The following is a 26,564-nucleotide window of genomic DNA, read 5'->3' on the forward strand; positions in this document are numbered from 1 at the left end:
CAGCAGTTCGTCCCTAGGGAAACGGCCACACGGCGTGGACCCCCGTGCTGCTTCCAAGTCACGCACCGAATGCCGGACCAGTTTTCAGTTTTGAGCAGAGCGAACAGCGAGGGAGTTGCCGTACTCTCGCTTCTGCTCTTTCCCAGCCACCAGTAACGCACCCATTTTCGCCGAGAGAGCTTCGCGGCGGAGAGGCCAACGCGTGAAGCAGAGGAACTGGCGCATACTCAATTCGCAGCCCTGTTGTTCCACAGGGGAATTTGACGCCAAAGAGGTTCTTCGAAGAGCCGCACATACCCAGTGCCCTTCGGAATCGCCCTGCTTTTTAAAAGACTGCGGAATATTGGGTAATCGGTCGACGAAAACGGCAAGATCGCTGCCAGGTGTTCGTTATACAGAAAAGTGGGTTGAGCTCTCGAAGAATTAAAAAGCTCATGAGGCTCATTCCCACCGGCGACAGCGGTAGCACGACCAGGTTGTTCGCAAAGCGACCGGTCGCAAATGCTCACTTTTCTTCAAAAGCCACCGCTTTGGGCCAGTCGCTCACTTCTCGATTTTTCAGCCGCGCAACTGAAAATGCCGTTACGCTAGAACGTACTGTTCGTAAGAGCAGATGCCCGGAAGTCGTGATGTTAGAAGCGGCATCCGTAAAGGCGGCCGGCCATTGGCAAGCAGGATTTGCGACAGGCAAGCTTCGGGAATTGGGCCCCGCGTTTTCATCACGCGCCTGTACACGGCCAGAACGAGCGCGGCGTCACGCAGCTCATGCACCCATCTGATCGCGCTCCCGCCGAGCTCGCTTAGTGGCTATGGCGTTGTGCTCCTAAGCGAGGGGTCGCGGGACCAAATCCCCGCCACGGCTACCGCATTTTGATGGGGACGAAATTCGAAAACGCCCGTGTACTTCTATATCGCATTTAGGTGCACGTTGAAGAAACCCAGGTGGTCAAAATTAATCCGGAAGTCCCCCACTAAGGCGTGCCTCATAATGAGATCGTGCTCTTGGCCCGTAAAACTCCAGAATACAATTAACTTGATTAAATTTTATTATAAGACTCGCAGGTTAGGCCATAGAGTTTCCTGTAAAAATTGCCAGGGTAGACACTAGCGCTACGGTAACGAATGATGGGCCGTACATGGATTTCTCTAAGCTTCGTCCTTTTGACTTCAGACGGCCTTGTGACTTTGCGAATGGATAATATTCAACAAAGTATTATGTTGTAAATGCAACAATGCCTCAGTTATAACGCGTGTGCGCAGAAAATGATTGCCTTCCTACATTTAGAAAACCTTGATTACTCGGAAAATTAGAAAGATAAATCATAATGAATGACACCCTAAGAACATCTGAAGCTGCAGACACAAAGATTAAACGAATCCATGTAATATGCATCGCTCCCGGGGTAGCTGAACGGCCACGGCACCAGAGTTCGCTCTAGCAATTTTTGTAGAGAGATGGGTTCGGCTGCACTGCATGAGCTATGTGAGGTGTGTATGCAAGCAGCGGCATCCACGGGACCGCGTGATGCACGGCAGACCAAAAAAATAAATAAGATGTTCCGTTTAACTGAATTATTCACCACTCGAGCTGCTCGCCGCAGCAGCGCTTAAAATAAGCCAGTTCTTTTGTCTATCCGCGGGCAAACCATGCGTAAAACAAAGCGCATCGTGCATATTCCTCGTAGGCGCTGTTGACCACGAATGCTGAGCCATCATCGTTGCCGCCCCAAGTTGACATACGCGGGGCAAGGGTTAGCTTCCGGAATGCCTCGGAGCCTAAAGCTATATACGTTTGCATGTATCTGCTGTGCTTCGCGAGATTGCAGTGCGAAGCACGGGTGACGCGAGCGTTTCGCGACGTAAGCTTCCACGTCGACGTCCTGAGGAAAGAGCGAGGGTGTGCGGACACGTGGACACGATTCTCGTGTGCGTGCTTGGATAGAGGGGAGACGCCATAAAAAGGTTACATCGCTTTGTTGGAAGCCCACCACTACCTAGGCGTCCGTCTGGTACACACGTAGTCAAGCCACGCAGGATACGTGCAACAGGTAAGTCTGGTTTCAATCTTTTATCACGCAAATCGCGGCCAGCGGCAAAGAGTAGACGTAGGCTGTGCCGTTACGTTTTGGCAGATGGGCACAAAAAATGAGGGAAGCTTCCATAGGTACAGTGTTAGGCGATCCAACTTTTTATCCGCTTTTTAAGTACTTCTTTTTTTTCCCTTTCTTTTGTCGGGGAAATTCACTGTTCTCGGTCAATCACAATCGTTGAAACTCTCGCGAAATCCCGCCCATGACGTCGCATCGTTCCGCCGGACTCCGCTCCCAATGTTGCACGATCGCCCCGCATACAAGGCAACGACGTGGCACTTGATGTCGAAGTCCTTTCTGCGGAAGTCCTCGACGTTGGCCCCTTTTATAATTTAGTCAGCCATTAGTGACGGTCCGCTTGTCAGGGTGAGGTTCCGGTGGAGTGGTCCTCGCGGCAGTCATTGCTTCCACAAGGGCGGCGGCTGTTGGCGCATCGAAATGAGCTCTTTTGTTTGCGTGTCACACTCTATGTCGAGTCCAGTCTAGTACAGACGGGCACTCGTCTCACACGTCAAGCTTTGTGACGCTGATTTAGTCGCCAGCTCCCTGGTCCTGAGAAAACGATGGTGCAGCGTGAAGGCTATTTCATAGCTGCACACTCGCAGGTGAAGCATCATTTGTCGAGAAGGGATGCCGGGTACAACAGTGCTAAACGCCAATCGTAACAGTGTGCGGCAAGTGAGGGAACAATACTCAGCGCTCGCAGGCACCGACGCACCACGCTTCTTGTGTCGGAGGCCACGCACGGGCTTCTCGGCAGCGCAACTAGATGGCGCAACGTGTCCAGAAGCAAGCGCGAGAGAGGCGCTCGGTTTCCGAATGATGCGATTGTCAGCGTTCCCTTGCACCGGTGCGCCATGCATTTCGGAGGCAAGACGCAGGCTTCGCGGCGGCGGCGCTAGATGGCGCCGAGTGCTTTTACGGAAGCGCGAAAGAGGAGCCCCGCTTCAGCACACGCCTCATACATAACTCGTTTCGACGGTGGCGATACATTGTGTCGCTATATTGATTCAATGCTAAACGCATTACCAGCGACAGCCATCGTGAGTTGGGTTCGGCCGATGTTTTTTGTTTTTTTCTCCCGAGAAGTGGCCCTGTAAGTAAGTGAAATGGGATCATGACGCAAAACTTTGTGGGAGCCTTTCGTGACTGCAAACGTGTTTACACGAGCTTCTTAACATCACTGTAATGAGTACGGCGGCTGAACTTAGCCGAGATTTGTACCGCTGACGGCTCATAATTATAGTGCTACGTCACGGGAAGGAAAACTGCATTCAGATGGAAATCGCTTCTTCGTCTAGTTAGGCTACACGTTGTCAGAGGGACAAATGTGGCCAATAATGAAATAAAAAAGGAAGCGAGATTTAAGGCACCCCGTCAAATTTTTTTTATATCATGTTTTTGAATACGACGTGCTAGCAGAAGACTGCATAGTATGCATCGTACAGCTGCTTTTACGGCTAGCATCACCATCAGATGGTGGTGAACCACTATGACAACCTGCTGCCGTCGCAGTTAATTCGAAGCCGTAGATCTCGCTGGTTCGCTGAGTTCTTTCGATCCCGTTAGGTTAGTAGAATTTACTGTATAGCGCTTACTTTACGCTTACAGTGCCTGGTTCGCCCATGCCAGATATCTAACATTTCAGCACGAGGAAAAGTAACATACGTTAAATTGTTAATTTTCAATACAAAACTGCAGACAAGCACTGGCCACACTTGCAGCTTCGTCCTTCGAGACCACGTATACCTTTTGAACGTGCGTCATCCGCATTCAAGCCGGTCAAATGGGGTACCGCACGAACCAAGCAAGCAATGAAGGAAAAGCAAGCACTTTTGACGCCGACTGTACTTATTGCGATTGGCTGCGAATTTTTTGAGGGAACAATAATTCAACACGATCTATAACCACCAGTGGCCAGTCGCTGTAGACAATTAGGGATTTCACTGGTCGATATGTAGTAGCCGTTCGAATCCTTGAGCGAGCGAATTGGATTTCGCCAATCTGAGCCTGCCAGTGTAACCCCCCCCCTCCTCCAATGTGCTTCGTGCCCGCTTTTCACGAAAGCTGTCACGCGCGGTCATTTACAGAAACGGTATGCAATGTTTTACTGAGTTATTTATCTTTATATCAAGATATTGAGATCATTTAAGCGTCGCCTATTTCTGCCGTCCGTGATCCCTGGAAGCGCTCCTAGAACCTCACATAAGCACAAAATACAACCGTCGCGAAAAAGATAAACAAATATAGTAAGCCTGGTGTCGTGCGCCCAATGCTTATATAAAGCGCTAAAACCAGACACATTCGCTATTTCAGCAGGTGGAAATGACGCGACAGAACGATTAATTTGGCAGAGCGACAGAGCGCTCCGGCGCACAGCACGCCGGTTTGAAACACGCGAACAGGATTCAGACCGACCACAAATTCTAGGCAATCCTGATGCTGGACATATAACAAAAAAGTGTATATTGATAGCTCTTTTTTTTTTTCATTATAAGGTAAATTAGGAATAGCAATAGCTTCGTCATGGCGCTGGCCTAATCTGCTATCTTCTTCGTCTGTCTCACGCCATTACCCCCGGGCGAAGACACCTACACCACACGGGCGGGTCAGAGTGCAGCATCAACAGACGCGTTAGGGCGTTAAGCAGAGCAACGTGAACAGGATCAGCCTGGACGGGCGCAGATATATCTCCGCTGGCTCGACCGGATCAATCTTATACAAGTCTCGTCGGTGACTTGGCGCAGAACGCGGTCGGGAGCGTTGTAGCGTAGTAGGAGCTTCGTTGAAAAACCAACTCTTCGAGTGGGCGCTCATGCAGAGGAGCACCAGGAAAGCAATAGGCACATCCCTACGACGGCAGTCGTAACGGAACTTTAGTGGCGCCTGCGACATAGTAAGGTGGTTGCGGTTGCCCGTGCGATCGCGTCTTGCGCGTGCTTCGATGATTGATGTAAAGTGGCAGGTAGTAAGGTGTCCGTGGGTAGCATCGGATAACGGCCAAAAAGAAGAAACTGTGAACAGCCGGCGGTATCGTGGCGCGACGAATTATAATCAAATGTAACAAAGGGCAATGTAGCCCAGTCGCGGTAATCGGCGGAAACGTACACAGTGCCCAGGGAATGAGAAGAAAGGGGGTTAACCGAGAGCTTGTCATGCGCTGCTTTTACAAGTGTCCTTACGTTTGTTTTCTCTGCCTGTACACTTATGGGCACATCGTACGAAATGTCTGTCGCGCCCACTACAATTCAGTCACACTGACGTAAGTGATCGTCATTGAGTGTACGTGTGTGCGTATAGCTTTATATTTGCTCATTTCTTTATGTTATTTCGGTATAATCGTCTGACATTCAACACTTGTGGAAAAGCGGGCGACGAAAATTGCCAACATTTCTGACATCACCAAATAAATAAAATAAAATCATTATGTGTTATTTGTTTAAAGCTTCGTGGTTGCTTGTGCATTAACCCCACAGAAAAGTGCTTTCGTTGAAGGAATACTGTGCTGTTGAAGGTTGTTGTTAGTTCAGCTGCTCGACCCAGACAGGGTTAAGTGCGTTTAGGTACGAATCAGTAAAATGTAAAAGTGATCAGTGAAATATGCTTGGGTGTTCCTGATCCTCCGATGGCTAACACATTCGAGTATTACGCTATAAATACCCACATTCACACACGAGAAAGTATAACTTGAGGGCATATTTAGGCCACACGTGGCACGCACAAGTTCGCGGTTCGATCCCCGCCGGAGGTGGGTGCCTTTTACCTTAGTTTCATTCTTTAACCTAACAAAAGTGGTCGAAGTCCTTTTATTTCTGTTTTGGATGTTCTGTTTTAGTTTTCTAAGTGATCCTACGTACAAATGCAGGCTGGTGTCGGCAATATACGTCAGTACGGTCCACGATGGCAAGCATCACAATTTGGTGGTATCATGGGATGAATACCCACTGTATACAGGTAGCGGTCGCGGAACTGGTGTAGGTCATGGCACGATCCCAGCAGGTGTTAGATGCGGAAGCCAAACAATATGGGCAGGCATCCCCTTGCTGTTGCCATCACTCTGATATCTCTTACCCTCGTTTCGGGCTAATTTGATTTAATGATCCTCAGCCTCCGGTAGGCCGCGATTTACTCTGGTATTATGGGCAAGGTTTGCCTATCAGGCTGTATATACTACGTGTTATGCAGTTTACAAGGCAGCGCTAAAGCACGGGGCTCTTTACGCACACCGGAGGGACTCGCGTGTCGTTTCGGAAAACGGCGAGAGGACCGGAAGCCACTCGACGCTGCCGCTCTCTAATGCAACTCCCGTCCAGGAACCGAGCGTGCGCGTGTCTGTTACGTGCGTCCTCAACGCTCCCCCGCGGCACGTACACACACACGCGCGCACACCGATACGCTCCAGTCACCCGCATTTGCAAGCGGCAAAAACACTCACTTCCTTTCCTGCGCTTTCAACAGCATGACAGTCGAAGCTGCAAACCAGAGTCCAACAGTGTCACGTAACAGCATGCTACTCTCACTCGTCGCACCGATATTAAGCTGCTAGGCTGTGGCGCACCCTTGAACAAACTGCGCCGATACTTTGCAGGACAGCGCACTTCCGTTTGCCAAGTGGATCAAGCAGGAAACAAAGCTCCGGGAACCAACCATGACCTCAGCCATGCTCGTCGTGTGCACCTTGCTCTTCCTCGGTATGTTTCCCTTCGGTGGATGCTTCGGGCCACGGAGGGTTCTAACTGCTACTAATACATTCTGACCATTGATTGAGTCGTGATTTAATTCACGTGAATGAAACGAAGCGTGCATGTTCCCTTGTTGCAAAGGAGAACCGAACCGAGCTTGCTTCACTGATGACGACAAAAGATGCCAGCCTGAACGATTAAATGTAGTTGATATATAAACGACTGCGTTTACACGAACTGTCGATGACATCAGAGTATAACAACAACTATTTAGTATGCGCACATATTATAAGTGGAATAAGCAAGCGCGCCAATCGGTATGCATTGTAGTGCGTAAAATTACGACGTTTAATGCGCCAACACCTCTCAGTTGTTTATGAGGAACACCCTAACTGCAGATTATTGAGAGAGCTGCAGATTATGTCCGGGGTTCCTTACCATGTCCCCAAGCACGGTACACGAGCGTCTTTGCATATCCACTTCCACAGAAAGCAAGCCGCCGAAACAGGGGATCGAACCCACGATCTCGTGCTCCGCAGCACAACGCCATATATCCAACGAGCCACCACGGCGAGTTCTTTAGCACGATTTACAGCCAATCGATGTCTTGTGCAAGTGGATGTGGTGCAGCGTAGAGGAACCAAGGATCCACGTAAAACGATACTTTACATATAGGAAATGACAGACGACAATTTCTACCATAAAAGCAAAAAAAAAAAAAAAAACAAGATTCCCAGAAAAAGATTAAACAGTGCTGTCAGTCAGTCATTACTCACAATGGCATTTTTCTTACTTATTTGTTTCTTTATTTCTCTGTTTTTAATGTTCTTTGAACTGTATTCGTTTTTAGTTGCCTTTGTTTATTTATTTTTTATTTTCTTGCGCTGCTAGAAATGGAAACACGAACTTGCCCTGCTTGCTGTTGTAAGTATAGTAAACCCTTAACAGCAGCATCCGCTGATAGGCGGTGCAGGTGGACGTCAGAGCGCATCCCTGCCGTGCTCGACACCATTTGTGTTTTTTTACAGCGAAGCTGTATATACCTCTACTGTCCAAGGAAATTTTCGTGTCGTTGTGGTAAGCAAAAAACTCCCCATACGTGGCCCGATCCCGGAGATAGTGCCATGCCGGACCGACCCGCGGCGTAGGTGAAGCAGGCGTTAAGCACTCCCTATACGTGGGCCGATCCCGAAGGTAGTGCAATGCCGGGCCGACCCGCGGCGGAGGTGCACTTCGCCCATTAAGGGGCCCGCATACACAGCTTCGCTGGTCATCCTCCTTCACTGAGTGGAAGGGCACTGAGATCTTATATTTAATTCGAGCAGGCTGCGTTGCCAGCATAGTATATGGGTATATATATGAAAGCGTGGAGGGCCCTACACACATAAAGATCATGAGCCATTCCACTCTGTGAAGGTGGTTGACCAGCAAAGCCATATAGCACACGAAACGGTGACATTGTTAATTTGAACGAAGGTACGAACTCATTTATTGTATCGATGGGTGGTCATCGTGATCAAAGGTGCGACGCACACTCATTTATTGTCTTGATCGGTGGTCACTATTTCACTCGCAACTGAAATAACATGCTTTCATAATGTAAAATCGATGCACTTACGCCACTGGTTGGTCGGTTGGGCCGGATCGGTATGGCATCGCAAGGGATATGTCTGTAACATGGAAAGCGTAAACCGCTACCTTTTCTGTACCGACACATCCACATTGAAATCACCGACAACGACCACAGGGGTAGTGTCTGTGGGATTCTCACCGGCGCTCTTGGGACAAAGAAACAACAACGCAGTAGTGCAAACAATCACGGGGGCATTTATTGCACCTTTCATCACCGCGACCGCATAGCGAGCGAATATGTTCGCCCCATGGTGGACACCAACGCCTGGTCGTTCGCGCGTACAGTCACGCGAACGGTGGCGCGTTCGAACGATCGTGTTCGTCCATTCCAGGATAGGCCTCGCGAGACAGTCTCGCAGAAGCATGGATCGGCGCACGCGCAGAACCTCCGGGTCGCTATCCGACACTGAGCCAAAGAGGAAGAGCCTTGTCCTTTTTGCGCCCAAGTAATGCCGCCGTTAGGTGGCGTTAACAGAGCAACACTCGCGCCATCTCTCGTGCTACCCTGCGAGCATATCGACCGCCACAGTAAAGCCACACGGAGAAGCCGGATTACAAGAGACAGGAGCTATGCGAGAAAACAACATACCATGGGACGCGTGAAAGTCGCGCATCCCCACATGTCATCGCAGCTAATTCACTCGAAGTGAATAACCATGCACCTCACGGAACTATGAGTCATTGCATTTTTTGCTTGCTTACGGGGGTATGAGCCAATAATGATGGCAATTTTCGACATGATGTTCTGTATGTTGTATGCTTGATTAGAAAGAATTTAAGCACGGTTCGCTTCACTTTTCTGAGTGCTTGTAGCCTCTGGCCTTACGGGGCTATGAGCCATTGCATTTTTTGTTTGCTTACGGGAGCGTGAATGATTACGGGGTTATGAGCCATTGATGAGGATAGTTTTCGCTCACGGACAACAAAAATGCACGGAACTCTAGCCATATACAGCTTCACTGTAGAAATGTAGTAGTGGCTCATAGTGCTTATCATCCATGATTTCAACGGATGTACACAACAGATACCAAAAGATATTGCTTGAATCCGCAACACAGAATATGCATGCATTGCCTGGGGCCCCTTCACAAAGTGTAATGTCGAGAAGCTGGAGTGCACACAGCTATGAGCAGCTAAATACATCTTAAATGATCATAATTTTTCGAAAAAGATTTCCGAAATACCAAGAAAATTAAGTTGGTCCTCCCTCGTTATCAGACAAATATATTTACGCCTTTCTTTATTTCATAAGGTGTACCGCTCTAAAGCTGGAACTTCAAAAGTGCATCAAAGAACCAAGTTGAGTGTCTCCCCGCACAGATCACGCACTAAAAGTGCGCGAATATGCCTCGAGTCCGCGCAACATACATGGCTAGGACAGCCTGCCGCTGATGTCTTTTACACCTTTCTGCCTTTTTTTCTGCCGTCCTCTAGAACTTCCTGATCTAATAGAGGATCTTTCGAATGTTTGTGGTGGTGTTAAACTTTATTGAAAGGGGGAAGGGTAAAGGGGGACGTGGCTGAGGGATTGAGCTCAAATAAGGCCCTGGGCCTGCTTGGCCTTCTCCGCCCAGTCCACCTGTTCAAACTGTCGGTCGACGTCCCCGGAACTGAGCCAGGCTGTCCAGTCAGTCTCGCTGCTGACGGGGGGATGAGAAATCGGGAGCGAGGTGCATTCCCACATTATGTGTGTGAGTGTTCCTGTTTCTGAACAGAGCCTACATTGGTCGCTTTCCTTGCCCCCTGTGATTTTGTTAATGTACTTTGGGTGTTGGTATGTGTCTGTCTGAAGTCGCCGAAACGCGACCGCTTCCGTTTTATCGAGTTGCTTGGCCGGTGGTGAGAGCGCGCGACGCCTCAAGCGATACCTATGGGCTATTTCATGATAAGTCTCGCAGGGTTCCTCGTATCTCTCCTCCTCATTCACGCCGTCCGCATCCGCGGACGAGGCTCGGCGCGCGAGATCTCGAGCCCAATGGGAGCCGACGCGTTGCCGGGCACAGCCGCGTGAGCAGGGGTCCACACGAGGGTTTTCAAGCCGCTTAGGGGGCGTCGCGTGAGGACATGGTACGCCTGTTTGGAAATTCTACCGCAGACGAAATTTCCGATGGCCTGCTTGCTGTCGCTGATGACGGTATTCGCTTCCGCATGCATGGCCATGGCTATCGCGGTTTCCTCCGCTTCCACCACTCGGCCAGCCGTGATTGTTGTGTGTTCTATCAATCCTCCGTTGTGATCCGCTACCACCGCGGTCATAAGGTCGCCGCGAGGGTGTCTGGCTGCGTCTGTGTAGACCACTCCATCTTGCGAGCCGTAGCGTCGCCAAATGGCTTCACTACGGGCCTGCCGACGGTCCTGATGGAACTCGGGGTCCATGTTGCGGGGTAGAGGTGGGGCATAAATATGCCCCTGACCTTTCGCGGAATCGTCATGTACTCTGTAACTTCGGGGATAACCTCGAGACTGAGCTTCCGGAGGACTGTGCGGCCAGCCGGGGTTAGCGAGAGACGGCGGACTTGGGCTGTGTGGTGATCGCCTAAGAGCTCCTCGATCGTGTTGTGCATGCCTAAGGCCTCTAGCCTTACGGTGGCAGCGTGGTCCGGAAGGCCCAGGGCTGCCTTTGTGCTTCGTCTGATCATTGTGTTTAATTTGGCTAAGTCTGTGGCTGCGAGTTTGACATATGGTGTCGAGTACATGGTTCTGCTGGCTATGTATGCCTGCACAAGTCGAAGCAGATCGCCCTCGCCCATGCCGTGGTGCCGATTAGCCACCCGCCGAATGAGCTGTAGTGTGTAGTTGGTCGCCCTCTGGAGTTTCTTTAACATGAGCCCGCCGCGCAGCGTGTTCTGAAAGTATAGCCCCAATATTTTGATACTGGGGCGCTCCGGGATGGTAAGTTCTCCGACCTTAAATTCAAGGAAGCGCTTTCTCCCTGGTAATCCCCTGGGACAGCTACTTCTGCCGGGCTTGATCAGGAGGCATTCGGACTTTTCCGGTGAGCACGAATGTTTGTAGTGTACGGTTTATTAGAATTTTCTATATCTCTGGTGATTTCCTTGTTCTCCCGAGTTATCGCAAAGCAGTATAATTAAGTGTTTGTATTTGTCTGCATTGCTCTCTTTATATGTCCACAGGAAGGTGTCACAGTACTGTCCACCCCCCCCCCCCCCTATATAATAATACCTTAATGGTGCTGTAGATGAGAAAAATAATAAATAAATATATTGGAACGTGCGAGCGGAGTTGGAATAAATAAATATATAAATATATAAATAAATAAATAGGCTGCCTAATATCATACGTATAACAGGCATCAACTATTATCCCTTATGACAAACATCCATCGGGAAAAAAAGAGCATACTTTGTCGGATAGTTCGTAGTCTATAAGCAATTCGTGTAACCCTCATTCTTGAGCTGAGCCGCAACAGGTGGCGAACGTCAGCTGTAGATGCCGGAGCACTTCGGACAGCTCACGGGATGGGGGCCGCGGAGGAAGGCGTGCGGGCCGAAGCATTATTCCTCTATAGTGAAATACTGCTGCCACTCGAGAAAAATCATTGGGAAAGCAGAGACACATGGAGAGATTGAGACGTGTTTTTTTTTTTTTTTTTTTTTTTGCGACGGATAAGTGGATTTTGATCTAAAGGGACAGGGGGAAAGGAGGGTAAGAAGAGAGTGAAGCAATGTTTGGTAGTATCGAGGATATATGTATCTTAGATAGTCTCTTAGATAACCTTTGGGTATCTTGCATCTGCATCATGGCACGTCTGGAAAGACGTGCATCAGTATCTGTATTTCCGATACATGAAAAAATTTATCCTGTACCTTAAGGTACAAAAAACCGATATCGCAACATAACCGTACTGTAAACGTTGGCTGAGCTCCACTTCTAAAGCTGCCACTGCTGCCACTACGCCACCTGAATAAAACTAAAGGAGGCGGCATTCTTTGATCTTTCCGCCCTCCAGCGATGAGGTCTGCGCGTCCCCGTGGATGGAACAGAGTGACGCGGTGTTGCACGCGCAGTCTCGACAAAAGCAAGCGCTCCGACGTGTGCGCGAAGCCGACCTTTTGTTTTCTTGATTTTTCTGTTTTGTATTTAGTTGCATCGGTGCCATGACACTTGCTCGTAACCACCGTAGTGCGTATGACATGCGTGCGGCGTCTTTCGCGCAAATGCTGACGCCGCTATGGTGTCGTTATCGAAGTTTCTCTTGCGTGGTGATTTGTTAGGAAGTCTTCAGAATGCAAGAATGGAGTTGTCTTGCGTCTAGTCGATTTCGTACATTAGCTGCTACATTGTATAGATCTATAATAACAAATTTGCGACTGTATCGAAGTATCTTAAGATGCCAGTGGAAAGTATCGTATCGGATGCAATAATTGCGGCAGTATCTTGTATCTGTTTCTCAAACACTTGTTGCCCGAGTATCTTGTATCGTATCATGACACAATTGCAAAGTATCTTTGCCCAGCCCTCGAGTGAAGTAGGTGCGATTTAACACGTCTTCTGATACAGCACGGCGGAAGTTGAAAACGTCCTTCTGTTGCTTCTCTGTATTCGCAGCTTCCAGAAGCGATGCCGCAGATGGCAATGCCGGAAATGACAATACGCAATGCAACGACAACGACGTCCTCCTGGTACGTTCCCACTGTCACCACCTCGTTTGCGCTCCAAGCGCCGTACTGACAGCGAGCGCACGACGCGCGAGTCCGGCTGCAATCCGTACGATCGCAAGCATTGCACCGTACTTGAAAGTGCAGGTTTGACTGCCATCCCCTAGATTTATACCTTTACGCCGCTTGGCCCATTCGTCCGATTTATTTATTTGTTTGTTTTACCGTAAGGTTGTATAATGCATCAGAGAAGGGAGAAGCTGTAACGAGATATACAAGGAAAAATAAATACAAAATAGCACAGGAGAACAGAACGAGCGAGTAAACAACAATTTCAATTAAATTATTTGTCGCAACTGGAATAATTCGTTGCACATACACGACAAACAAAATAAAATAATGCGTCAAATTGGGGACAGGTCTGCTTGCAATAAACGGTACTGCAGTTCATATTATGGCTGACGAGTTATCCGCGGGACCGATCAATGTCTGTAGCGCTAACTAAGGAGGCAAACAGATCATTCCAGTCATGGCATGTTTTAAGAAAAAAGGTCTAAGAATATGTAACAGTGCTATCGCGTGGAATGCAAACATTGATCATAAGGTCTTGTAACGAGTCCGGTGTGAGCACAAGGTCGCCACCGAGAAATAACAAGGGATTTGATGCCCGGAAGGAATAAGAAAAAAAACACTTTATTTTAAGGCCAGCACTACGACCCAGTAAAGAAGAGCGCTTGCTCCGCTAAGGTTCGTTGTTGAACCGCCGAGCTCGAGAGAACCCAAGCACCCCAGGAAGGAGGGAGAGGGTAAGAAAAATAAGGAGAAGTAACGGCAGGGTTACACGAGTGCAGAATATGTTCTGTATCTGCCCTTATCTCCGGACTGTTGGGGCAGTGAGCTGTGCTACGCAATCAGAAGTTGTAGCTCGGCATATATATGGTGGTAGCAAACGCAATGCATCACGTGAACAGTCACGTGAACAGAAACAGAGTTTACCTGTCAGTTAAAACCCGTTTTGACAATTCAACGTGCACGGTTGACAATCAGTAGAACACACATACATGAAAATTGCGACAACATAGAAAGGCCAATTAAACTAACCTGTTATATAATTGAACAATTAACCTTGATTATCATGAATTTACAGTGTATCTGGTTACAATTAGCGAAAGAGAGTTCCGAACAAAACAGACGTAAGGTTAACGGGGAAGCAGCGACAGTCCATTCCCCACGACGCCGCGCGAAGAGCGGCACTCGAAGACGGCGGTGTTTATGGGGCAGGGGACAGTTTTGTCGGGAGGACGCAAGCGGGATTGTCGGCACGGGACCGAGCAGTTACCCCAAAGCAGACTGAGTATAGGTCTGCCTGCTGGCCTCCCTTCTGAGGTTTCGTTGGTCGACCGGGCTTCGGAGGGCTTACAGACACCCGCAACCACTGCCTCCGGGACCGAGTGTGGTCCGGACGGCACGCACACATTCATGTAAAGCCAAAACAGCAAGCACGTCCGCCACTTCAAAGTTCTACGCGGCAATCATGTTGTAGCCGGGAGAAAAACGGATTAACAAACCACTATTAAGACTTCAGCTGTAGCTGGGATGACTTTGCAGCAAGAAAAAAATTAAACACAACAAAACAACAGGCATGTAGGATCACACTTTCGATACTGCTACGGGTCACTTTAAAGCGAGAAAAAAAGAAGTAAACACACAAGGCACCCTTAATGTTTGGTATTTAGCCTTTTAGGGTACAAAAATAACCAGGGAGAGTATAAACGACAAAGACAAAGCGCTGTGTAGACAAAACTTACATTATTTCAAGTTAATGCTTTGGCTGTGCTATGGATGACCTTGCGTCCAAGAGAATAAAATAGAACAAAAAAGAAGACATGCTGACTTTGGCTAGTGTACTGCTGTGTTCGACGTAACACATAAACGACGTAAAGCGAATAGAATCTATAAGGGCGCATTATTATACATGTACGAAAGAAGAATGCAGGCATACCGCCAGTTTTGTGACGCCCCCCCCCCCCCCCCCAGACACACACTTTCTGACTATTATAGCATAATATTGAAGACACCCACATAAAATTCACTGACGATTACGATAATTCCTAGTGCGCAATTCGAGCGCAGCTCTATATGTGTTTTAATATTGTGATATATTGGCTGGCGCGGACAATCTCTCTCGTGCGGCACGTTGCAAACTGAGGGAAGAGTGGCGCGACTGCTTCTCTAATCGGGATATCGCGAGAGACAGCGTGTAGATGACGCGTGGGCGCGATCAACAGCAGCCGCCTCAGACAGACCTCCGCTCATGCAGCGCTTTGTTTCCATATATGGTATCGGTGGCGTCATCAGTAAACAGACGACGCGCGCTAGTGTGGCGGCATCTGGTAGCCATAGTTGCCGCAGAGCCCGTCTTGCGCGGCACTACGCTTTTCTTCTCACGCTTTCGCCATACCCTCCTCCTCCGCTTTCCACCTCATGGTTCCGCTGCACCCTTCTCCTCTTCTTTGCTCCTCACACTCCCTTCGCTATCGCCGTCTTTCATCACTCCGCTGCGCTCCGCGTTCGCTCTTTCATCCTTCGCTGTTATCGTTCACTCGGTTACGAGGGATGCCGTGCTCGTTCACTTGGTTACCCAGGAAAAGGCGCCTAAGAGCTGCGCTCTATAATCGAGCATAGGCCTGCATACATGCAGAAGGATCACCACGTGTACATACTCAAGGCATGCACAAGTAGCACTTAAGCAGTAGCACCTAGCGTAACACAATGCAAAAAAAAAAATTCATGAACGCGTTCACATATGTTGTACTGAGCTTGTCGGCCCCTACAATTCACCTTCTCTGAAAAGAAGTCCACGCAGAAATAAAGTACGAACATTTTCCATTTTTGTTCGGCATATAAGTGCATGTGTAGTACGTACACGTCGCTTTGACGTGGTGTATCTTTCGTGGTTTTGTAACGTCGCATGCGCGATAAGCGAAGTAGGCGCAGCCCGAAAATTTTTATCATAAGTTGAAAGTCTTTTTTAGCATACGCTAAAGAGGATGAATGCGAAAGCCTGCGTGGTCACGAGACATTTATTAAATTAATTTGACATTCTCATTCGACTGCGTTGTTACTTCCTATTACTTGTTTTCTCTTTACTTGCTCTCTTTTTCGGCTGCCAAGACATTGCCACTGGTTCTGCCTGGTTAATGGCACGTTAGGACGGCCGTTGCAAGTTTATGAAGACCATTAGGACCCATACGCATTTTCACTGTCACCAAAGAACGCGTCTAAATCAACTAACATTGAGTGTAGTCTATCAAGACTTAAATGACCACTAACAGCACGCTCTGGTAAAAATGCCCAGTTAACAGCCGACTCAACTCGGCTTTCTATTTTCACCATAATTAAGACTGATAGCTGTAGTTACTTGCTTGTCGGGTGAGTGTTTCTATGTTTGATAACTTGCTTTTGTTCAATGATTGCTTTTTTTTTAATGTGTAAGTCACCGGCAAACGACCTCAAGGCTCAGGTAGATGATTAGGATAATTCAAACAGACAGCAATTTTTTTTTTCATTTCTTTGCTGACGGTTTTTTCCTGGCGCATAAATATTAGTTCTGACTGCCTGACTGCATACACGTTACAGGGATAATACAAAGTTGAAAATACGTCAGGCTACTTGCTTACCTTCTCACGCAGTGTTGACGGCCCCAAATTGATGCGTATACAGCTTAAACTCCAAAATAAAGTGGATAAATTACAAAGGATACGAAGCTGCAAAAGATACCCACACGCGTTTCTCAGAGAAAGTGATTCGCAGTTGAAAAAAAAGTTTGTCCTGGTCCGGCGTTCGAAACCGGGAACAACGCATTTCCGGGGCGGTCGCTCTACCATACGATACAGATCGTAGCGTGAGAGCGAATTATTCGACAAATCGAAGCGCATGGGCACTGAAAGTGGCAAATAAGTTCTGCGGAAGCCCGCAAGGTAGAGGAAGCTTCGTGAAGGAGGAGAGATTGTCATCCACGACTGTAGCGCACGAAGCTTACTACTCGTTGCATTCCATGCACTTCGCGTGGTGGCAGCGCACTGACGTTGTACAGAGTCCCCCTAGGAGTAATTTCTTTTCACTTCCTTATTTGTTCTTTTTAAACAACACTAGGCGGACAGCAACTGCATGGTGATATGCAACGGAAGTGTGTCTGCGAACAACCACAAAGCCGCAGATGGAACGAAGTGCCGGATTTCTGAAGTGAGTACACGTCGTTTTTTTTTTTTTGTTTTTTTTTCATCACTGCTCCACAGCCGCAGCATGCAGAGTGAAGGGAGCACATCGTCGTGCCCCAACCCTGCTGTGTCAAAACGTGGGTGCGAGTCTCGTTTTCTTCGCGTGCCATCACTTCATACGGTCACGAGTGATCACATTTATCGTCCCTATTAAAGACAACGTTTGTAATTGCAAAAGGGTGGTAGGCTTTATTTACTTCTATACGCCATGACAACGCACACAGAAAAAAATCGGTATGCGATGCGCGTAAAGACCCGTCGTCATAAAGCTAGAACGGTTCGCAAGAAATCCTGTTGACCAAACGTGACAGCTAATGTATTTATACTGGCAAAGGAGAACCGCCAAGTTCTCCTTAAAATGAGGCTTTGTCATTTTGAAGCTGTATCTGTACAATTGTATCTTGCGTAATTAGTGCCGCCCAAGACTGACCGTCAACGCTGCGATTACCTCCTTATTAATTGAGCCAATCGCTATCATACGTTGTGCACGCCCTAATTCCGTCCAATGAGGCAACCGAAGTATCGTGAATACGGCTTCGAGGTTTTATTCACAAAAATTTTGTTCGTGAGTGCTCTTTGCCATTGGCCTTCGCTGATATGTCCAACGTCGCGATTGGCTGGCAGCTAATGTTACGAACAGTTATAAGAACAGCGCCCGTATTCCCTAAAAGCTCTTATGCTAGAATTGTTCGTGAGGTAAAATTCCATCCAATCTTGAAACTGGACATTTTAGTAGCGAATTCGGCTGCCCAATGACAAAGAGCGCTTACAAATGAAATGATACGAAGATTCGGCTCCATATTTCTCAATATGGACCCTGGGACCGAATTCACAAAGCTTTTGTTTCGTCGGTGCTCTTTGCCATTGGCCGGTCACCTTCGCTAGCACTATGTCCAGCGCCGATTGGCTGTAATTTTTTTTCTTATGAGGAATTCTAGCGCAAGAGCTTTTTTGTGAATACGAACCCTGACTCCTAAGGCTGAGCCCACGAGCTCGCAGTTCGTAAGAACTATTTCTCATTGGCCTGTCGCCTTTGTTAATAATGCCTCCGCTATAGGCCAGAGTCTCTCCTTGAAAAACGTGCTAGCATAATAACTGCGTTGTTCACGGTTCTGCTGACTCGAATTCACTTTCAAACAGGTGCCAAGCTATATGTAAACTGGTAGCGAGGCTTCCATAGAAGCCCACATGTCAAGTAAATGGCGGCTCGTTGCAACCGTCGGCCCCTACGCATCGGGGGGACAACTAACAGCATGCTGTTGAATTCTTCGTAAGAAAAAAAAAATTACAGCCATTCGGCACTGGACATAGTGTTAGCGAAGGTGACCGGCCAATGGCAAATAGCAACTACGAAACAAAAGCTTAGTGAATTAGGTCCCAGGGTGCATATTCACAAAACTGAGGCCGAATCTACGTATCCTTTAGTTTGTATGCGCTCTTTGTCATTGGTCAGTCGAATTCGCTACTAAAATGTCCAAGCAAAAAACAAGAAAATAAAAAGTGACGTCAGAACCGGTAATTGCAGTAAGGTCAAGATCTTATGCTGCTTGGCGCGAATGTTTGAATTTCTTTAGCGTCCGGCATGTCGACCGCTACGCCAGCAGTTATTTTTCTTTTGAGGCTAAGGCGAGATTGCGACTGGCTTCAACTGAAGCGCCAGCGTGTCATTAAACTATACGAAAGGAGTATGTCTTAATGTGAACATAATTAGGCTGTTATTGACGGCAAATTACTCCAGTAGATTCCTTAAGAAAATGCTGAGCGAATATGATGGAAATAAATTACTGTGCCACAGAGGTTTCAAAAGCACCTTCACTTTTATTCTTCTAGAATAATGCAACCGATATAATTGACCAAACAAAACATGTTTCAATGGATGAAAAGTACTATGGCCAGCACACATACATACGTGAAACATAGTAACAAAATAGTAACATACGCGAAACCTTTTCACATAATCATTCGCAATTCTATGCGACAGCATGTACTCATAGCCAACAGTTCTCAGACAACATTGCCGCACATTATCATTCAAAGAACATTCGACTTACTAATTTTGCTGCCCGCGGGACACGCAGAGCCTGTGTTACGGAGAGTGAACGAACACAGCGCGGCGTTTCTTCGGGGAGCGTTCCGAATTGATCGTCACGACGAGACATACCGCGTCGGATGCCGCAGCGTGAACTTGCACGATAAAAAAAATCTGCACTCACACCTTTCGCCAATGAACGCCGTGCGCTATATAGGTCAGGCAAAATTTGAAGTGCAGCGCACGCCAGACTCACTTGAACCGCCGTGTTCAAGTGAGCAACGCCATCCCGTAAAACATAACAGCTGGTTTGCACAGCCTTGCCAAGTCTTGCGCCAGAATCACTGGTTGGTATAGGGGTCAGCAAGAACGAACTAATAAATTGTGAAATAGAAAAAAAATTAACATTTGTTGTTTTAGTAGATCAAAAAAAAATTGAAATGGAATAGTTACTCGCATGACAGTATTTTGATTTAAAATTTTCGAACATTTCTTTTCACATAGGTTTTCTAGTTTCAGTGTTTGTCCCCCCCTCACCTAATCGCGCTTCAATCGTGCTCCACTAAATATCTCTGGCGAAAGGTTTTGGCACGCTTTTCGTCCTAAGATTCACGACCTACTTATATGGACGTTGCAGATGCCGCATGGACAGACGCGGGCGAATCCTGATCACGGACGCATAAGCGTATGCGACCGGCAAGTGATGAACAGTTCTTAGAACGACAAGGATTGTAGTTTCAGCCTCAGCAACAATCCTTCTGAACAATCAGAAGAGCAGATAATCGAGCAAGCTTGTTGAGATCAGCGCCGACAAAGTTAGCGTCGTGACACGCACTGTACAGAACCCGCTTCTCTGTTGAAAAAGGCGCGAGGTTGCGGGTTCGACTCGAGACCATTAGACGGATCAGATGCGGAAACGCTCGAGTACCACCATTAGTATTGAGGCTAAAAAAATCCGTCGTGGTGGCTCAGTGGCTATGGCGTCATGCTGCCGAGCACGAGGTCACGGGTTCGATTGCCGACCAGGGCGGCCTCATTTCTATGGCAGCGAAATGCACATTAGGCGCATGTTAAATAACCCCGTAGAAGTGTTAGGAAGGGTACAGGCAGTGATCATATGTTAGTGAGGTGAAGTATTGCTCTCAATTTGAAGACGTAAAGAGCGAAATAAGTCTAAACAGGCCCACCTGAAAGCAGTCAGAGGGAAAGAAGAGCCTGTATTTACACAACGCTTTTACGCTGGAATAGTTGGTAAGGCAAAATTTTGAACAATTCTGTAGCTAGACATATTATTAACGAAGGCGGCGGGCCAGTGACAAAGAGCACTTACGAACTGAAAGGTTTCGTGAATTCGATGAGTACAAGCTAGTGCTCGCGAACAAATAAGTGGCTCTATGAAAATGAAGCTAACAGAGATAACGAATTAGATCGTATGGACTAATTTCTGAGGCCGCTAGTGAAGTTGGAGGTAAGACACCAAGACAATACATAGGAGTGAGCTCGACCACGTAACAAGATACCTAATAAAAATTACAAAGGACGAAAGTATCTAACTCAAGAGATCAGATGGAATTGGCTGAACTGTAAAGGTTGATAAAAAGAGATCTTAACTACTTTGATTTCAGAAGCAGCAGTTAAAGTGAGAGGAAAGGCGCTAAGGCAACAAATAGGTAGGCTCTAGCTCCCATGTAACAAAGGACTTAATAAAGAAACGACAAAGCATGAAAGTGTCTCTAACTGAAGAGATCCGATAGAATTCCTTGAACTGTCAAAGCTGATAAATGATATTCAAAATATAACGTTAAAATGATTGGGAAGCAGTAAAAAAGTCCCATCATGAAATCAGTAAGAATGAAACATATGAAAAAGCAAGACGTATGCAGTGAAAAATAAGCAGAGTAATGCTATTAGCAATTTCGATTATGTAGTAAAAACAGCAGAATAATTATATACTGAATTGTACAGTACCCTAAGCAGCCGCATAACCTTGAGTGGAAGTAGCGAACAGGAATACAGAAGTTCCATGCGTATCTAGAAATTAAGTGAGAAGGGCTTTGCAAGATATGCCTGGGGGAAAGCGGCAGGAGAAGATGGAGTAACAGTCGACTTAATCAAAGGTGGAGAGGACATTATACTCGAGAAGCTTGCGACCCTTTATTCGCAATACATCAAGACCTCAATTGTACCAGAGAGCTGGAAGAATGCCAACATCATGTAAATCCATAAAAAGGCAGAGGTTAATGAATGGAAGCATTATAGGGCCATTAGATTCATTTTAGTAACATGCAAAATATTCACCAAGGTAATTTCCAATAGAATCAGAACATTAATTTCCGTCAAACCAGAAGACAGCATGGCTTCAGGAAGGGATATTCTACAATGTATCTCATCTATATCATCAATCAGGTAATTGAGAAATCTGCGGAGTACAATCAACCTATTACGAAAATGCGTTTGATTCAGAAGAGATACCTGAATTCATGGAGGCATAGCATAATCAAGGAATACAGAAATTATACGTGAATATCTTGAAAATTATCAATGAAGGCTCCGCAGCTACCTTTATTCTCCACGAGAAGGCAAGAAAAATATACCGACCTAGGAAGGGGTCAGGTAATGAGACACAATCTCTCCAATGGTATTTGATGCATGCTTAGAAGTATTCAAGCTGTTACACTGGGAAGGATTAGGAGTGAAGATCGACGGTTAATATATCGGCAACCTGTGGTCTGCAGATAAAATTATCCTGTTCAGTAACACTGGAGATAACTTGCAACAAGTTATTGGTGGCGTTAGCCGAGAAAGAGTAACAGCCGGGTTGAATATTAATATGAGCAAGGCAAGAGTAATGTGCAATAACCTGGAAATGTATCGAAGAATATAAATGGGTTGGAAAGCATACGGCAGACATTGCTAAATCATGACCGGCACTAAGCTTACCGCTGTCATTGAAAAAAAAAAGTGCGCTATCACTCCATTCTACTGGTACTAACATGTGGGGCAGAAACTTCGAGGTTAACAAAGAAGCTTGAGATAAACTTAAGAACTGCGCAACGAGTGATGGAATGAAAAATGTTAGTCGTAACGTTAAGAGACAAGAAGATGCCGGTGTGGATTAGCGAGCAAGCACGAGTATTCGATATTCTAGTGGAGTTTAGGAGAAAAAAATGGAGCTGAGCAGACCGCTTGCAATGCGCAAGGCAAATAACCGGTAGTTTATTATAGTTACCGAATGGGTGCCCAGAGAAGGGAAGCGCAGTCGAGGACTGCATAGAAACAAGTGGTGTGATGGAATATTCAAATTGGCAGGTTTAAGGTTTGGTTAAAGCTTGTTCATTATTTAGTTTTTTAAGGTTTGGTTATAACGTGTTCATTATTTTGTTTTTCAATTATTTAGCTTACAAATGTGCAAATAAACGCAACGATGACACTGCAAGAGGTTTGTCGATTACGTTTTTTAAATCAAAAGTAGGATCGTAAACATGGTAGTCCTTGCGCGAAATCTTATTCTCGATATATGAGTAAATATGAACTCGTAACTTGACAAATAAGACAAATAAGACATTTTTTTGCTGTGGGCCAAGTGGAACACGATAAAATTGCCACGTGTAGACCGCTCATAAATTCGAATGCGACTCAATCCAAAGGCTGTGCCACTTTTACGAGTGCAGCTGATGAACGCCTTTACCAGTCGCACGTGACGACGTTACGGATGATTGAAAATTACGGCTTTAACTAAATCGGCAGACGAAACAGCTCTCCCCAATGAACTCGCTCACTGCATGCCCGACACAGTGACATTTACAAATGTAACTATCTTCTGCATTCACAGAAAGAGAATAGTGCGCCGCCCACGGAGCTATCCAAAGTGGCATCTTACGGGACCTGCCGGAACAACAGTTGTACGCAGCTTGGTGCCAACGGAACCTCAAATTCGAGCAACAAAACGGGCCCCAAGGTCAATGCCACGGCCAGTGCAGGAAACGCATCCTCTGTTACCCCCGGAAGCTCAAATCTGACTGAAGAAAAGGTCTCCAGTGCCAACTCGGCGACCACTTCTAATAAAAACGAGTCAACTGCAGCTGCCACCGAGGTCACCGGGACGGCCACGAGCGCCGGCAATGCCACGGCGACACCGTCGACCACCGCTGCCCCAAATAGTACGGGGGGCGCACCAGACGCTAACGCCACCACCCCGGCCGCCAACGGCTCGAGCCGACTCGTCAGCGCCGCCAGCAGCGACGTGCTGGGCGTCGCACTCGCCGTCGGCGCGCTCCTCTTGCGCGCCCCGTAGAAACCAAGCGCGCACGTGGTGCCCTCAGCGACGCGATGTCGTGTGTGTGCGACGGCGCACTTGAAATCAGCGCTATACAGGAGTCCACGCATGAACTTTTTTTTTATTCATTAGCATCCCAGGAGTGTCAAAGTGAAAAAAAGTGAGCGTGTGTATGAAGTGTGGGAAGCTGGTCAAGTGGTGGAGGTAAAGAGGGGATGGGAGAGCTTATAAGTGTATTTTGACTTACTTCGCTCCTCGAAGGGGCAGTACGAGTATCGTGAGCGCCTAAACAACTCTTTGCAATGTGTGGTGAACGCGATGCAATTCATGTATCCGGGACCTCAAAGAGGTGCGACGTAATGCTAAAGCACTTCTCTCGCGTTTACCGCTAAATCGAGAGACTTTTTTTGTTGTCACGCAACCCTGAAATTCCGCACCACTGCCCCGCCTCCCCCGCTCTCCTTCCGACTCTCTTTGCTTTGAATGTTATGCGATAACCACGCCACCTAACGCGTACAGCGTGAAATCATTGCGGATATTTAAATTTGCGTAAATTCGCCACGACACGTGACCGCGGCCGCTGTGCAATAAATGTGTCCAAAATGCGTCTACGACAGCGTATTTTTATTCCGTGCCCGAGTGTCACGCTGTTCTCGCGCGCCGCCATCAAACTGGTCCGGCGCCCATTATTCGACGTTAGTGATACAAATGTCGGGCTAAGCGTGATCTTGATAGGCGATGAAAAAAAAAAAAGCCGCATGCTCTGAGTTTGTATTGTGAGAGCACCCAGGCCTCCAAATTTGTTCTCACTTCTGTAAAAAATGAGAAGCAAAGGAATGTTGACAACAAATTGATCCGAGTAGCGACCAGAGCACTGACCGGGTGAAATCAGCCTCCAGAAAACAATAGCGTCCGCCACCTTCAGTTCAGGCTTTGGAAGCGTGGAGTATCAGAAAGGCTGGCTCTGACCAAGCCACTTGTTTTCTACGCACCCCCTTCAGAATCTCGGGCAATGAGAATTGCCTAAGCGTTTAAAGTCGGCTAAGCACTGAATGGCTTCAGTACTATATAGCGGAGATGGGGAAAGAAGCGTGCGCGGAAACGCCTTCGTCAGCATTATCCTCATGCCGTCGAGCAGTTATCGGGTGAACTTGCAGTTTTCACAGGGACAGGAACCTCACGACGTACGCGATCGATTTTTTGTGACAACATTGATGGCGTCGTGTATACGCTAAGTCCCGCGATTATTGGTGCGAGTATGGCTGAACTACCGACCGTGGTTGCTCAGTGGCTATGGTGTTAGGCTGCTGAGCACGAGGTCGCGGGATCGAATCCCGGCCACGGCGGCCGCATTTCGATGGAGCGAAATGCGAAAACACCCGTGTACTTAGATTTAGGTGCACGTTAAAGAACCCCAGGTGGTCGAAATTTCCAGAGTCCTCCACTACGGTGTGCCTCATAATCAAAAAGTGGTTTTGGCACGTAGAACCCCATAATTTATATTTAATTAATTTTTTATGGCTGAACGTGCACATTCGTGAATTCGGCTTATCTTCCTTGAAAAAAAACCTCCCTGGTCACTTGTGCAAAGTTATCAAGGCAAGACATTTATAGAACGAGGCATCTTTTAGCTTGAAGACTGACGTGACCAAGGCAACAATGTCATCAAAAGGTGACAAACCGTTGCGTCACGATTTATGTTGTTCGTCCCCCACTATTGGTAGGATCAGCGTATAGCAGTTTGCAGAAACATCCTCTTGTCGAGAAGTCATCGAAAACAAAGAATATTCATTGTTGTTGCTTGTTCTTTTCTCTTACAATGTACCAGTCTCACCAGCTTTCAAGTATACATTTTTCCATCGCCTGCTATTTCTGTGAAGAACGGCGTCATTCGCGTTAGTGATCGTCAACTGGACATGCTTAGTGCTGCACCCATCGGCACAGAGCTTCTCGCCGACGTTTTGTGAAGCGCGCGTCCAGTCGGAGAAACTTGTTTCGTTCTTGCCGGTTGTAAATGAGCACGATGTGTTGCAATGTTTCCTTATTTATATGCTACCTGTGCCATGTGCCTGTCAATAAAGTGTGAGCAAAACTTTTTTCAAGTGTCGTAACGTTCCCGCGAAAGCTAATTTCGCAATATTATGAAAGACACGTTTAAACTTGGAACAGCGCGCCTACATGAAGGACGGCAACGACACGTGCATACAAGAGGTCTGGTCTCTCTAGCTGTGCATACGCTCCCTCCATAGGAGCGTTGCTGAAATTATGAGCTCGTCCAACGGCGCACCCATGGCTGCAGGAGCTAGGTTTCTTGCTCAAAACACATGAGGCCTGCGGCGAGACCGTCCACTGCGCTGATCAGCTTTGACTCATGCACCTTTGCGTGCTGCATGCACACCGTCGCCATAAGAGAGAAAGGGAGGGAGGGAGGGACAGGCTTTCTAATAAACGCGTGCAACACGACTGCGCGTGCTTATTAGTGCATCCTATATCGCGCTCTTCTGTCCTAGATGCAGTAAGTCATTGTTAGACTCCCCGATAAAAGACGTGCCACACTTTGCCCCAACGCTTCCTAAGCCTCGAGGTCATCCATGTGAATAAATGTTTCACCACCATCCTCACAGCGGTAGCAGCAGGCAGAAAGCAGCCCTCGACCCACTGCCGGGCGTTCAACATTTTTTAAAGGTGGCCTGTAGCCGATAGCACAATTCTAGTTCATGAGCTGAAGCGGACATTACTTGCACAAACGAAATTGAAATGCATGATCGACTAGTTAAAAAGAATTCACTAATTAAGCTTTCAACTGATTATTCTATGTCCCATATTGCAATTTATAAGTTCTAGCGGTGGAGTTCGCAAGGCGGATCCACTTGGGACGAAATCTCAGGATAACACCAGTTTCGAGATATTAATCCTAGAGCTTTGCGGAGAAATGCATTGCGTTTCAGCTACTTTC

The 26,564-nt window shown here is 47.3% G+C and overlaps 2 protein-coding genes across 2 annotated transcripts in view; one reads left to right on the top strand and one right to left on the bottom strand.

Moving 5' to 3' along the window:
- LOC126520897 (solute carrier family 35 member G1-like) overlaps nt 1-19,479 on the bottom strand; it is a 142,747-nt gene extending 123,268 nt beyond the window's left edge. The window contains exon 1 of the mRNA XM_055065608.2: nt 19,355-19,479. The gene's annotated coding sequence lies outside the window, so the exon portion shown is untranslated. The remainder of the gene's footprint in view (nt 1-19,354) is intronic.
- Nucleotides 1,677-25,705, top strand: LOC126520910 (uncharacterized). Its single transcript, XM_055065610.1, has 5 exons — nt 1,677-2,048; nt 6,679-6,781; nt 12,974-13,047; nt 17,179-17,268; nt 23,165-25,705. Exons 2-5 carry the CDS (start codon nt 6,739-6,741, stop codon nt 23,624-23,626), a joined length of 669 nt encoding a protein of 222 aa, XP_054921585.1. The 5' UTR covers nt 1,677-2,048; nt 6,679-6,738; the 3' UTR covers nt 23,627-25,705.
- Nucleotides 25,706-26,564: the final 859 nt, after the last annotated feature.

Source organism: Dermacentor andersoni, chromosome 3, assembly GCF_023375885.2.
Source record: "Dermacentor andersoni chromosome 3, qqDerAnde1_hic_scaffold, whole genome shotgun sequence".
Taxonomy (NCBI): domain Eukaryota; kingdom Metazoa; phylum Arthropoda; class Arachnida; order Ixodida; family Ixodidae; genus Dermacentor; species Dermacentor andersoni.

Coding starts and splice junctions, on each gene's coding strand:
- LOC126520910 (XM_055065610.1), top strand. CDS start 6,739: ATGACCTCAGCCATGCTCGTCGTGTGCACCTTGCTCTTCCTCG. Junction 6,782..12,973: donor GTGCACCTTGCTCTTCCTCG/GTATGTTTCCCT, acceptor CTGTATTCGCAG/CTTCCAGAAGCGATGCCGCA. Junction 13,048..17,178: donor ACGACAACGACGTCCTCCTG/GTACGTTCCCAC, acceptor AAACAACACTAG/GCGGACAGCAACTGCATGGT.